At 35.7% G+C, this 13,866-nt stretch overlaps 1 protein-coding gene across 1 annotated transcript in view; it reads right to left on the bottom strand.

Moving 5' to 3' along the window:
- Window positions 1-2,507: 2,507 nt before the first annotated feature.
- lig1 (ligase I, DNA, ATP-dependent) overlaps window positions 2,508-13,866 on the bottom strand; it is a 42,660-nt gene continuing 31,301 nt past the window's right edge. Inside the window, exons 19-27 of the mRNA NM_001126388.1 lie at window positions 13,636-13,746; window positions 11,434-11,505; window positions 11,092-11,236; window positions 10,764-10,846; window positions 5,401-5,553; window positions 3,708-3,761; window positions 3,479-3,622; window positions 3,256-3,348; window positions 2,508-2,582 (exon numbers count right to left, since the gene is read on the bottom strand). Of these exons, the coding sequence (NP_001119860.1) occupies window positions 2,508-2,582; window positions 3,256-3,348; window positions 3,479-3,622; window positions 3,708-3,761; window positions 5,401-5,553; window positions 10,764-10,846; window positions 11,092-11,236; window positions 11,434-11,505; window positions 13,636-13,746 (930 nt within the window). The remainder of the gene's footprint in view (window positions 2,583-3,255; window positions 3,349-3,478; window positions 3,623-3,707; window positions 3,762-5,400; window positions 5,554-10,763; window positions 10,847-11,091; window positions 11,237-11,433; window positions 11,506-13,635; window positions 13,747-13,866) is intronic.

Consider the following 13,866-nt stretch of genomic DNA (forward strand, 5'->3'; position numbering starts at 1 on the left):
TGTTTCATGTCTACGTGCATTACATGAAAAAAATGCAAGTTTTTAGTCTGTATTTTATTTTTATTTGAAATAGTTTTCAAAAAGTATCTTGCTGTCAGTTGACAGTTGAAAATATTTTAGAAATGTTGACTTGAGTTTTCATAAGAACTATAAGAATAGTACAAATTAGCTTTTACAGCTGAAACTGCGCAAGAGATTCTGCAATTGAATTTCAAATCTACCCAATATAATCACCTCAAACATAGTGAAGTAGATAGATTTTTGTTAAGTTTCCATAATATTTGAGGTTTGTTTGTTTTTCCAAAATTTTCCAGGCCTGGAAAATGCCTTGTCAAAATTCCATGACTTTTTCAGGTTTTCCTGGACTATGTGAACCCTGAATGTAAATGTCCTGCTACATTTGTTACTTGTAATTTCGTATGCACATAACCACAATTTGTTATATCCTTATAAAGATAATCTTGCTTATACAAACAATGTAAATAAAAAGTACTTATCTACTCCACAATCTCCAGTTCTGAAAGCAGACACAGTGGAAAGCAGTGCAGCAGATCTCTTTCCCTATCTATTCCAAGCCCTGCTGGTAATCCAGTAGATTTTAAATAGGCAATTCGTCTGACTGGTTACAAACTCAATGGATAAAACACAAAGCCAGCGCCATTCTACAAATCTCGGTTAGCTCTCCCAACTAAAATGCTTGCTGCAAACCAACAGCTTTGCTCTATTGGCCTTGACAGCATCGCAAGGACAAACATGCAACAAACCCTATGGATCATAAATACAAACACATACGACTCGTGCCGTGAACGGTCTCACCCAGTCATTGGGTCTCAGATTGGCAGGTCTGCCTTGCCTTCAGAAAGCAAGTACTCTCATGAATAATTAAGAAGCAGGCTCTTCTCATAGGATAAGAAACTCTACAATGAATAATAAAGAGAAACTGACACGTCATTACTCCACTAGCAGATTTGCGATACGTTACCGATTTTGATCCCGCCACAATCATTATTTTAAACCCGGAGGATGTAATTAGCTGACAAAAGCTCAAAACTATCCAGTTTTCCCCACAATTAAAGCTGAATGGTGCAAACGTTGTCTTAATAGTATATTTTTTTATTTATTATTATTATATATTTTTTTATTAAACGTTGTCTTAACTGATGCTAAACACACAAATATTTTAAAATCTCAAAAAATGTATTCCAGGGTGTCTTGAAGGTTTGAATGTTCATCAACCAATCAGAATAAAACATTCAACAGCCCCATAGAATAATTAAAAAACGTACACTCTCTGCATCCTTTAGATTACACTCCAGCGTGTGCTTTATTAAATGAGAAACAGCAAAACTGATATTAGATTAAAAACATAAAAAGCTCCCTTGGTAACCAGTTATAAATAGGATACATAAAAAAATGACCAAATTTAATGAAAATAAAATGAAATAAAACTGCAGAATTAAATATTAATTAAATACCAAAGAAAATGTTAAGCACTTTAATTGTATATAAACTATAGTAAAATAACCCTATTTAAGCAACTGCGAAAGCATGCTGCATAGTAAAGCATTCTGAACCCAGTCTGTGTATATATTTGCATGACTAGATCAGTTCCGTTCTAGATTCCAGTTAATAAAAAATCATGTGGTTACAACACAACCCCTCACTAATGAACAGCGCAGTCATTTAGCCGAATGCTTCAAGGCCTTTAAAAATCAATGTTCTTATCTGCAATCCGAAGCAAGCGAGTACATTCAGCTCGTGGGCTATTCAAATGAGCACCGACGGCTGAATAATTAATGCTGTATTAATTTTACATTAATTAAACTTGTATTAATTCATTGTAATGCCTTTCTCAAAGACTTCCACAGATGTGTGAAGCCTCGCCTATGAGCGCTCGCTATTACTAGACAGTCACAGCAACACTTTAAAATTCTCTTTACAGTCTTAACTCAGACACTGTCAAAACCTGCCAGGCTCATTTCAGAGAGGCTGAGCAAATAGTGTGGAAAAGGGAAAGGGAATTCTTTGAAGGAAGTGATAGAGAGTACAAAAGCATGTGATGGAAAGAAAGAGCTGGATAATTTAATTTTCCATCTTTGGCCATTGACAATAGAACCAGTGTGCAAAGCCATTATGCTAAAAACACACACATTTCGACAATAACACTCACATGATCGCCAGTCCATCGACAAACATTAAAATCAGCATTTGTAAGCTGATAAATATGGAAAACCAAACGACGAACGCAAGAAATGCATGAGATCACATGCAAACAAAAAACTGAAGTGACAAACACTCAAGGCAGACATTTTAACGAAAAGCAAGTGTTTATTCCATTTCTGTATCATTGAAAGGCTATTTACATGTTCATTTCCATTTTTCATTAAGTCTCACAATATCACAGCATTAAAATTCAGCACGCAACACAAACAATATCGAAAAAACACTCCCAATGGCCCAATAGGAGTACGACGAGCTGCCAACGGGAGCCAATCCAAGCGCAGAGATCAATAGTAGTCCTCCAAATCTGGTTTGTCACCCTGATTTTGAATCTGCTGCTGTTTCTTGTAGAGATCAGCAATCTGAGAGAGAAAGAGAGAGAGACACTGATGCAGGAGATCAGAACAGTTCATTTGGAGAGGGAGTATTTGTGCGTTTCCAACCGTCGGGAGACAGGAATAAAAGAAAACCGCAATAAATGAACTGTGAAAATGAGAAGGGGGAAAAGGAAAGGAAGACAGTGTGGCGCGTAAAAAGATGGATTTCCTTTAACGGATCCACTCCACTTGCTCCACTAAATCACGATGTCACGACGCTTCCAATGTCATCATGTTTGACTTTCAAGAGGAAAAACTACTTTCAGAATCTCACTTTTTCAGTCACGTCTGCCATGGGATGACAACGCACACGTGAACGGTGCCATATCCTGCGTTGTTTTCATACATTATGCATTTATGACATTTGCTTTTGAAAGAAATGTCTCATGTGGGGTAATTACCACCGACTCCTACATCTGCGAATACACTAGTGAAACTGCTTCCATTGTGCTTTTCTACTGTAATGCAGATTATTAACTCTAAATTAGGCATCTTGATTAATTCCATATTTAGTCATTCATATTATAATTATACATCTGTTTTTATTTTAAAGCCAGAACCATCTTTGTTCACATATTTTACTAATTAGAAACCCTGGTGTATTCCTTTTCCTCCCTGAATGCAGTGTATACACAGTTCCCCTTATTCTGTGTGTTACCTGCGACCCTGTGGTGGCATCCTCTGGCTTTTTGTCATCTCTGATCCTGAGGAATCGTGGGAAACGGAGGGAAATGCCTTTCTCTGGGTCCACCTGATGGACAAAGAGAGAACTGCACCATGAAGACTTCAGCGCAGTGAACTTAGACACAGTGAAATTAAACCTATGAACCAAAAAGCACTGATTCAGCATCATGCTTCACATGTGTCTGTGGTTTACTGACCAATCCCATGGCTGCTTTGTAGACTGGAGACAGGGAAAGGTCAGCGCATTTCACCTCCCACACCTGCACCGCCTCCAGCCATACATCCGGCTCTGCTGATTGGTCTACACGGTAGTACGGGCGGGGTTTGGGTAAAATGTGCTCCTATAGTGGATTGGAAAACAGTTTAGATCACTCACTGATACATGGATAAACAATACACTAAAATAAAGTGTAAACACTGATGTACCTTTAAGAAGTTGTAATGCTGCTCCAGATCTTCGTCTTTGAATCCTGTTCCAATCTGACCAAAGCCAACGAATAAAATGTTACACGATGAAAAATTAAAACACACAATGTCTCTAAAATGATGTGTCAATGATAAATGTGGGTTTGTAAAATAAATGAATGCATAAATTAGTTGTTTTATAATAGGATAGAGTCATTAAATCAATCAAAAGTGACTTTAAAGACATTATCAATGCTATAAAAAGATTTCTTAAAAGAAATCAGCATCGTTTCTAAAATAATGTTGTGCAGCACTACATTTTTCAACATTGAGAACAAGAAATATTTCTTGTGCACAAAATCATCTTATCAGAATGACTTCTGAAGGTTAATGTAAAGACTTGAGTAATGACGACTGAATATTCAGCTTTGCCATCATAGGAATTGCATTTTAATAAAACATAAATTTTGTAATTTACTGTTTCGTTTTAGAATTTTTTCACCTTGTTTGTGTTTGTACACACATAGAGAGACAGAGACATAAGAATCTTATATTAAAATTCATTAAAATGAAAAATATATATTTGTATCAAAATGTTCTGGTATTCTATATACTTCAAAAATGCTATATATTTGAATCAATGGGAATTTGTAATTTAAAAGGATTATATATTCATACAATTTGTTGACTTTATTGTCCTAATTTGTCACTTTGGAAAAAGTTGTATGAAAAAAATTGTGTACATGTAAAAATTTATACAAACCCCCGTAAATTCCAAACACAATTCAAAAACATGCTAATTCAATTCATCTGGTGAAAATATTAATGAATTACTGAATTCACAAATTGTGTGTTTACAAATTGGATTTTGTAAATATGAATTGTGGTGAGTTTTATTTTGTAAATGTATTATTTTTGAGACTCATCTGGCTCCATAGGGCTGAGCCTGGTCAGTACATGGATGGGAGACCACATAGGAAAGCTAGGTTGCTATAGGAAATAGTGTTAGTGAGGCCAGCAGGGAGCGCTCGACCTGTGGTCTGTGTGAGTCCTAATGCCCCAGTATATTCAAGGGGACACCATACTGTCAGTAAGCGTCATTTCGGATGAGACGTAAACCGAAGTCCCGACTCTCTGGGGTCATTAAAAATTCCCTTGGCACTTCCTGTAAAGAATAGGGGTGTAACCCTTGTGTCCTGGTCAAATTCATCCCTATCCACTAAATTGGCTCTATCACGGTCTCTCCACTCCACCAATTGCTGGTGTGTGGTTAGCACACTGGCACATTGTCCTGTGGCTGCATTCGCATCATCCAAGTGGATGCTGCACACTGGTGGTGGTGTGGAGACAGCCCACCTCATGATTGTTAAGCGATTTGAGTGTATGACCATACATACATACATACACAAAAAATGCTCTATATAATTACACATTACAATATTTTTACATTACATTACATAGTCCTAGTTTTCCTGTGTGTAAATACACAAACTTATCGCTATCCTCAAGGAGACTTCCCATAGACGTAATGATTTTTATACAGTACAGACTGCATATTCTATCCCCTACCCCAACCCTAAACCCAGCCATTCACAGGAAACGATCTGCATTTTTACATTTTCAAAATACCTAATCTGGTGTGATTTCAGCCAAAAAATTCGCCTAACTGTAAAGAATACAAGCCACATGCACACTTACACACACACAAACACACCTTGCAAACAGACTGGAATTCCTCGTTCTCTTCATCATAGCAGGCCAGCAGAAATCCTCCATAGCCGCCTGCTCTCTTCCCCTTGCCCAGATATGCACCAATCACACACAGATCCACGGTGTCTCCAACACCCTCCAGATAGTCCTTTTTCAGCTGCAGAAAAACACACCATTAGAAGCAATATAGCACTAGCAAATGACAATTCTGACAGTGGTATAAATATGAATAAATTGCATAACTACACTGCAAGAAAGCATTTTATCGGTATCTTTGTCTTGTTCTGGAGTACGGAACATAAACAAAACGATTAAAACCCGATAAATGTACCCGAGAGGTAGAACGGCACGCACTTGTCATCACTCTCCCTCCTGTCATTTTAAACCTGTATGAATTTCATTGTTTCGGGGAAACTCAAAAGAAGATGTTGGCAGAATGACAGCCTCAGTCACCATTTACTATCACTGCTCTCATGCAAATAGAAGTGATTGGTGACTCAGGCTGTCATTCTGACGAACATTTTGTGTTCCACTGAAGCAAGTCATTCACATAAGTTTGAAATATAAGGGCTGAGTCAAGCCTCTCTTCATGGTAGAGACCATCAATTCGGAGTTAAGCTAAAAACTAAATTAATACCATGGGTAACTAAATTAATGTCTGAAGGTCTGGAGGTGTTAAAGGAATTCTTATTCAGCAAGAATAAATATCAAAAGATCAAAAGTAATGGTCACTAAAAAAAAAAAAACTATTGAATAAATTGCTGAGTTTTTTAATTTTTTTGTTTGGACAATATTAAAATAATCTTGCAAAAAACGCAGAATAAATAGCTGCTAAAGTTTAGCTTAATCATTACTCAAATAAACGACACATAAAAAAAGTCAATGAAATTTTAATACTGTTTTACACTGACTAGAGATTATGGTCTAGGGTATCTACACATTTTACCAAGTCGAATTTAAGACTTTTTAAGACCTTTTTTTAAGACATGAAAATAAAATTTCAGACTTGCTGTATATAGGGCTAGATGCTAGGAATTTTTAATGACCCAGCAGAAAAAAAATATATAATTAGTCATTTCTTAGCCACATATTTTAAATAACGTGTCAAAACAACCAGACCGTAGATGTATACATAGATTTTTGTTCAACATAACTTAAAAAAAAATCATACAGAAAAATAAATGTTTGCACACTACAGTTATAATATTGGTTACGAGCATTTTTGCCAAAAGTGTTATTGAGATCCATTGGGTAGCGTTACACAAACAAAAGAAAATTAAGACATTAAGACATTAAGACTTTACGACCCCGTGGATTCCCGTTTGCTCATAATATAAGGCTGGACAGAATCTTTTGACATTTTTTCTATTTCTGCACAGAGTTTTGTAAAAAAAAAAAAAAAAAAAAAAATATATATATATATATATATATATATATATATATATATATAGTGGATTTATGAGGAAAGCAATCTCAGTCTTAAAAATAACACATTTACAAAACTAAATTCATACATCCACAACACAATTAAAATTGACAAAATCCAATTTGTAAATTCAAAACATGATTCAAAAACACAAATTCAATTCTTTAGGCGAAAATGTTTGTGTTTTACTTGTGAATTAACAAATTGTCTTTACAAACTGATCAACTGGATTTTTTAATGTGAATTGTCCATGTATGAATTTTATTTTGTAAATGTACTATTTTTAAGGCTGAGTTCCTTTTAAAAAAACACAACACTCACATTGTAAAACAAAAAAGAATTTGTAAACCAAGTAAAGCAGAAAGACAGAAATTTCAGGCACAGCCTAAAATTATTCAGCGTTTACATTAGCTGAGCCCCACACAATATTTCTTCACGAGCCCACTTCAGCCAGACCATAATTCCTGGCTGTGCCTGAACCGCTGTCCCTGTAGCCAGAGGGCGTTTTCCACTGCAGGTGACAGTGTCACGTCAAGCAGATCTGTGCTTTCCAGAGAAAATGTGGACACCGAGTAAAACACATTGAGTTCCATATATATTCTTCCAATTAACTACTACAATACTGTTTCCTTTTTTCACAAGAAGCTGATTTTGTTTAAATGCTGCTAGGAAGACGATCCAGAAATGGATTAAGTATAGCTCTATCATTGTTTCAAGTCGAAAAGGATCATGCTTTATGATTAGTTTTAATAAATAAAATAATAATAAATCTAAAGCAAGTAAATTTCTACTCTGTATCAAAAAGATATTAATAACTAAATGTCACAAGCCTTCAACACGTCATTGACATGTCTAAGTAAACAGGCCAGGACTGCTCAATATGTCATTTCATCATCTATATCACATGTGCATTCACAATAGTCACATCACAACATCTGCAACGGTGAGCAGGGATTATTATAGTTGACCGGACATGAAGAATGTACAGTGTTATTTTACATTACATTTGATTACTCAATGATTCAATAAAATATTGAAATGCTGATTTGTGATAATTCCACCCTCGATACATTATTGATGTAGCCAAGTATCGATATTTATTTAAAGGTACAAAAGAATTCATCAGCCTTGCACTGCTACCGTTTACCACCTAGGCCACAGCACATGAGGTGGCACTTCTTGTAATGGCCGATCGAGCACATACCAATGTTGCAATTCTACAAAATATATGTGCTGGTAAAAAAAGAAATACATCTTATAACTTTGATGCGTTATTTCCCTTATCATTTAAAAATATTTAACATATTTATCATTTAATATTTCAACATAAAAATATTTATTGCTACAAGATTATTCCAATCAAAGTTAATGATTTCATGATTTCAGAGCTATTCAAGACATCTGCCAAAATTGTATTCATATTGCATTATAAATAAAACATTGCAAAGGCAGATTTTTCCAATATCATAAAGCCCTAAAACAGGCTAATGATATTATTATTCATTGCATTTAATCATTAAATGCTTTTATTAGAAACCATTGATCCTTTTCACATCCCTAATAGCCTTTAATTTACTGTAAAGCATTTAGGTTGTGCAATTAATTAACACATCTTATGCTAGAGAACACTTATTGCATTATTAAGGTAAGCAATTAATTGATTAACTTATAGTTAATAAAAACAATGATCAATTGAGGAAGTTTACAGCCATAATCTGAACAAAAAACAGAGATGCATTTGCAAAAGTTAACCCTCTGGGGTCTGAGGGTGTTTTGGGGCTCTGGAGAAGTTTTGACATGCACTGACATTTGTGTTGTTTTCAGTATCTTAAAAACATATTAATGGCTAAAGTGTGATAACACTGAAAACAGCACAAGTTGGGCTACAATAATACCCAGAGAGCATGTTTGTATGTGTTTGTGTTTTTGAGAAAGAAACGTTTATGCGTGGTTAGTGAAAAACTAAAATTTTGAAGTCACTGAAACAAGGCCATGAAACACACAGAGAACATTTGTGCACAAGACTTTTGAGAACTGGGTCTGGTAATCTAGTGTTTTTGCTTCAAAATGATGTGAGAATCATCTTGTTCACTTGCTCACAGAAAACAATCTAATGAATTAAAATTTTTAAGTCACTTTTTGAGCGAAATTGGTTTATGCAGGAAGGTGCGAACTATCATTACTATGCAGTGAGTCACACCTGAGAAGACAAAGACCTGCATAATGAGCTGCATAATGAGCCATCAGACAGGTACAGTATGTGACTAGGAGGGAAGAGTTTCAAGAAGGAATCAGAGGAAAGTTTATATACTTTTTTGTTTGCGGTTTATTTAAAATATATTAAATCACACAAAATAACTGGAGATACACTTGCGAGAGTCAGTGCACTCTATAAAGTGTACTGTATATAATTTTTTATTTAACTTTATGTCAGCGGAGACTCACAGACGCAGGATTATTTGGTCCACTTTTGTAGTGTTTTTAAACATTTTGTGAAGTTGAAGGCTACATCTTCATCTAATAATTTGTCGGAATGACACAGAGCAACATTACTCTCATTACTGAGCAAAGTCATAGTACTTCTTGTCTACTTTAGCTCTCTTTGCCGCTGGTCCTTTACCTCTGTTGTTTTCACATCTGGAGTTACATAGGATCGCGCTTACTGAGAGGTGGGACCACGCTGCTGTAATGAGGCGATATAGGAAAAGTCCTTACTTTTATACGGATTACATAAAAGGGGATCATTTGTTTTCGACTTGAATTAATGCAAAAGTAGACATATCAAGCTTTATACAGATATCATAAATCATCATCTTTGTTGACTATCTGCCGAGTTTCCTTTCATTTTAGTGACGTGTTTTTCTGACCACCGTCTGCTCGCGTCTTCAGACGCTTGTAATAACAATGCCTTGTGGGCGTGGTCGCATTAAAACTAATGAGATCAGACTGAGAAACTAGACATAGCGTTGGTTTCATACCGATTACTTTATCAAGCAATGTTTGTTTTCAACATGCATAGCTGCGTTTAAAAGTAGACACTTTAAGCTTTTTAGAAATACATTTCTCATCTGTGTGCGTTTTGTATTCGCGGAGTTTTAGCGCATTTTACCGACGCGTTTCTAAAAGCAGATCACGGAGAGAAAAACGACAGAATGCCTACACTGTTTGTTTTCCTTATTTTGCAAAAGGACACACGTTTGTTGTTGTTGTGAGTGTACACAACAAAAAGTAGACACATAACAGATTCAATTGATGTATTGATCTTATCTGCACGATCAAAACTGATAGTGTTATTTAAGTTCATTTCAGCAGTTCGACGCCACCACAGGTCAAAACGCGTATATGCGGTCTTCGACCCCAGAGGGTTAATACCAGGTGGAAACGGCAAAGTGCAAATGCTGACAATGTGATATGATTACAGGAAACAATAAAATCAGCAGCCTAAATCGCCCTCGCGTTGGAATCCCCAATTAAAACCCATACTGAAAACCTTCAGCCACACAGTTAGCAGAGCAGACTGGAAATGTATGCAGTTTTTGTTATTAAACCACAGCATGAATAAATCACATAATACGAATCTTCAATATTCATCTTATTTCTACTCTCAGAATATATATTGTATCCTACCACTCAGCTTTAATGTCAGGTTATGGACATAGAGCAAGAGAAAAGCCTAATGGGCTGGAAATTACACTTTAATGACTTACACCTTCCTACTGACTTTGAATACTTGTCTGGATTTTATTTTTTAAACAAGTCTGTGTGTGTCTGTTTGACATTAGAGCACCTTTTGTTCCAGCAGCTCAAAGTTTTAAAGAAAATATGCTATTAACAACACAGTATTCTGATGTTTATAACAAGAATAAGCTACATTAAACAAGGCTTATACAAAAATCCTTTCCCTATGAATGAACACATTGTCAAATTGTGGAGTGCACTACCTTGAGCCAATTGTGGGAGCGTTTGGCAATCTCATAAGTTGCATGCTTTTCCAATGTTTTCACCATTAGGCCTTCACAAGAATCTGCAAAACATTGATACCATTGAGAAAGCTCCAGAAAACCAGATTAATGAACCATTTATGAAATGAAAAAACTACTATTATTGCTTATTAAATGGTTAACATATTAATTAATAAGCTGACAACCTAAAACAACACAAACTGATTTAGAAGTACAAATATTAAAACAATCAAACACTACTTCAAAGGCCCAACAAGATGCCCTAAAACCAACTGAGAATCAGAGCTCTAGATATACACACACAGACCTCGTACAGACTGCTCCAGGAACTCAGCGATGGTTTCTGTATTGTCAGCATCCAGAGATCGAGCAAAAACAAACTCTCCTTCTTTCTCCACAAAACTCTCTCGTAACAAAGCCCTGCGTTTGCTTAGAGGCTCTCGCACCAGAGACTGCAACACACACACACACACACACACACACACACACACACACACACACACACACACACACACACACACACACACACACACACACACACACGCACACAGTTCAATAAGAGCACATCACATGCAGAAAGCAAGATTTCTAAAAAAAAATGCAAATTCATTCAAGTACGACAAGAAAGGAATGGTTATCATGGTCTTACCTCTCCATTGAGGTACAGCAGGTCGAAGGCGTACACACACACCTGAACCTTGATCTCAGATGCATCCACATCCTGAAAGAATAGTGCTCATGTTATGCCATTTCAGTGCCTTTTCATTTGGATTTATAGATCTCCTTCAAAAGGTTTAATTCTGCTCAAGATCAAAATTAAACTTTTATTGGCTCTCATAATTTACATTGCAGCATTAATTATGTTTCAGTGTGTGAAACTGTTCATTTAAGGATACAGTCTCTGTAAACTCTGAAAGCCTGCTGTAATTGGACACATGGCCAAGTCAGCTATAAATAAGATTGGGTATTATCCATATTTCATTTTAGTGATTTCAATTCTGGCTTATTGCAATTTTTTATTTTATTTTATTATTATAATTTTTTTTGAAGAGAGAGAGAGAGAAAAGCAGATAGTTAAAAATAAATTAGGCTATAAGAAGTAAGATGCAATGGTTAACCGGGAGAATTCATCAAATAATGAAATAAATAGGGATGTATCGATTCACAGTGAGCCGGTTGAAATTTTATTTAAATGCGTGACTATTCAAATGATTGAATCGCGATACATGTTCTGAACAGAAGATGGTGCTGTGCTTACAGGCGCAAACTCGCTTTATCTGACCAACAGCGGCGAGCAAGAGGTGAGGCAGTAAACTAAAATAGCGGTGAGTCACGCCAGACAAACAAAAAGTGTGCAAGTACTGCAAGAATAAGTTTATTCAGAACAGCGAATAGGATGCAGCACATTGAAAAGCTACTGTTCCAGACGCCTATACACAAAAAGTTATTAATAGGCCAAACCACGCAAACCGGAAGATTGGCAACTTCGCTTGCTCAGGTGGGTGCTAACATTACAGAGATCACACAGTGCATCAGTTTTCATAGCGAAAGCGTGAAGATGTTTTTTCAGACTAAAGCTGACTTTCCACTGCACATGACATTCAGTCACCACTGTCGGAATATGCCCCCTTGTGGCAGTTGCACCGAATATTCAGTTTTGTTGTGCACCATAGGAAGCTAATTCTCTTGAAGGTGTCCAAAATAAAGAAGTACAAAAGCAAGAGCCTTTATTCTCCATGTGTTCACCATGGTTGAATGAATGAATAAATACTAGAAACACCTAATAGACTGCTAAAACTTTTGGAGGGAATGTGGAGATGAGATTAAAAATAATATTTTTATTACTAATTTTTGAATAGAATGTTTTTTTTTGTCTGATTAAAAAAGACTGGAATACAGTGTCTAAAATTTCAGCTCATGGCAAAAAACATAGATATTCTTATTTTTCTTTAAAAAAAAAAAATGTTTATATTAAAGAGTCTTCTTTAGTTTGAATTAACTCATTTTAGTTTGTAAAAAAAACGAATTGTGCAGCATTTGAGAAAAACAAGATTACTTGTTCACCTTAATTGTTTCTCAAATAATTTTGTTCAACAAAATCAGGACAAAATCATGTATCATAAGATCCCTGTAAATAAATAACATTTCCATTAAGGATGCACAAAAAAAAAAAAACTCACAAACATTTTAGATAAACTTGAACATGTTATCCTGCAACTGTTTGAATGTATTTAATCATAATTACTATTTAAATAAAATCACTAAGACTTATTGTCAGTTTATCCAGAATTATATGGCTTGAATTCAAAGGTGACTGTTTTTTGTGAGATGCCTGTGTTTCTATTTTAGCTGTATTTGGTGCATTGTTGTCAGACTTAAGGCAGGAAATATCCCTTAAAAACCAGTAAGTGTTGCATGTAGTCAAAAGGTACAGGTTTAAAACATACAAAATATTTTCTTATTATTTATTAATTTTCCTTCGGCGTTGTCCCTTATTTATCAGGGGTCGCCACAGTGAAATGAACCACCAATTATTTTGCATGTTTTACGCATAGAACATGCAAACTCCAGACAGAAAGGCCAAAAGACCCAGCCGGGACTCGAACCAGCAATCTTCTTGCTGTGAGGCAACCGTGTTAACCACTGAGCCACTGTGTCATCTATTTTCTTTTGTTTTAGGCAGAAAAAAAAAATCTAACTAGTTTGGAATAAGTCAAGGATGAGTAAATGCTTTTGGGTGAACGATCCCTTTAAGTAATGAATGTAAATTAAATCATATTTAAAAAAGTTGCAAATGTGATCTTTTTCTGTATTCAAACTGATTATCTGCATTTTAATTTGTTCCTCTCACCTTCCTCTTTCTTGTGGTGAGGACCTGAAACGGCTGGATTTGTTTCTTTTCTCTGTCCCAAGCCACTGCCTCTGAATCCAGAACACAGGACCGTACGCTCTCTTTCTTCACCTGCAAGCGAGACCGAGAAAAAAGGCAAGAACATTTATTAAATCTGCCATCAACCTGAATAAACTGGATCATCGACGCTGAGCACAGCCTCACCTCATCTCAGTCATAACATCTTAAAAT

This window comes from Danio rerio, chromosome 2 (genome assembly GCF_049306965.1).
Source record: "Danio rerio strain Tuebingen ecotype United States chromosome 2, GRCz12tu, whole genome shotgun sequence".
NCBI lineage: Eukaryota > Metazoa > Chordata > Actinopteri > Cypriniformes > Danionidae > Danio > Danio rerio.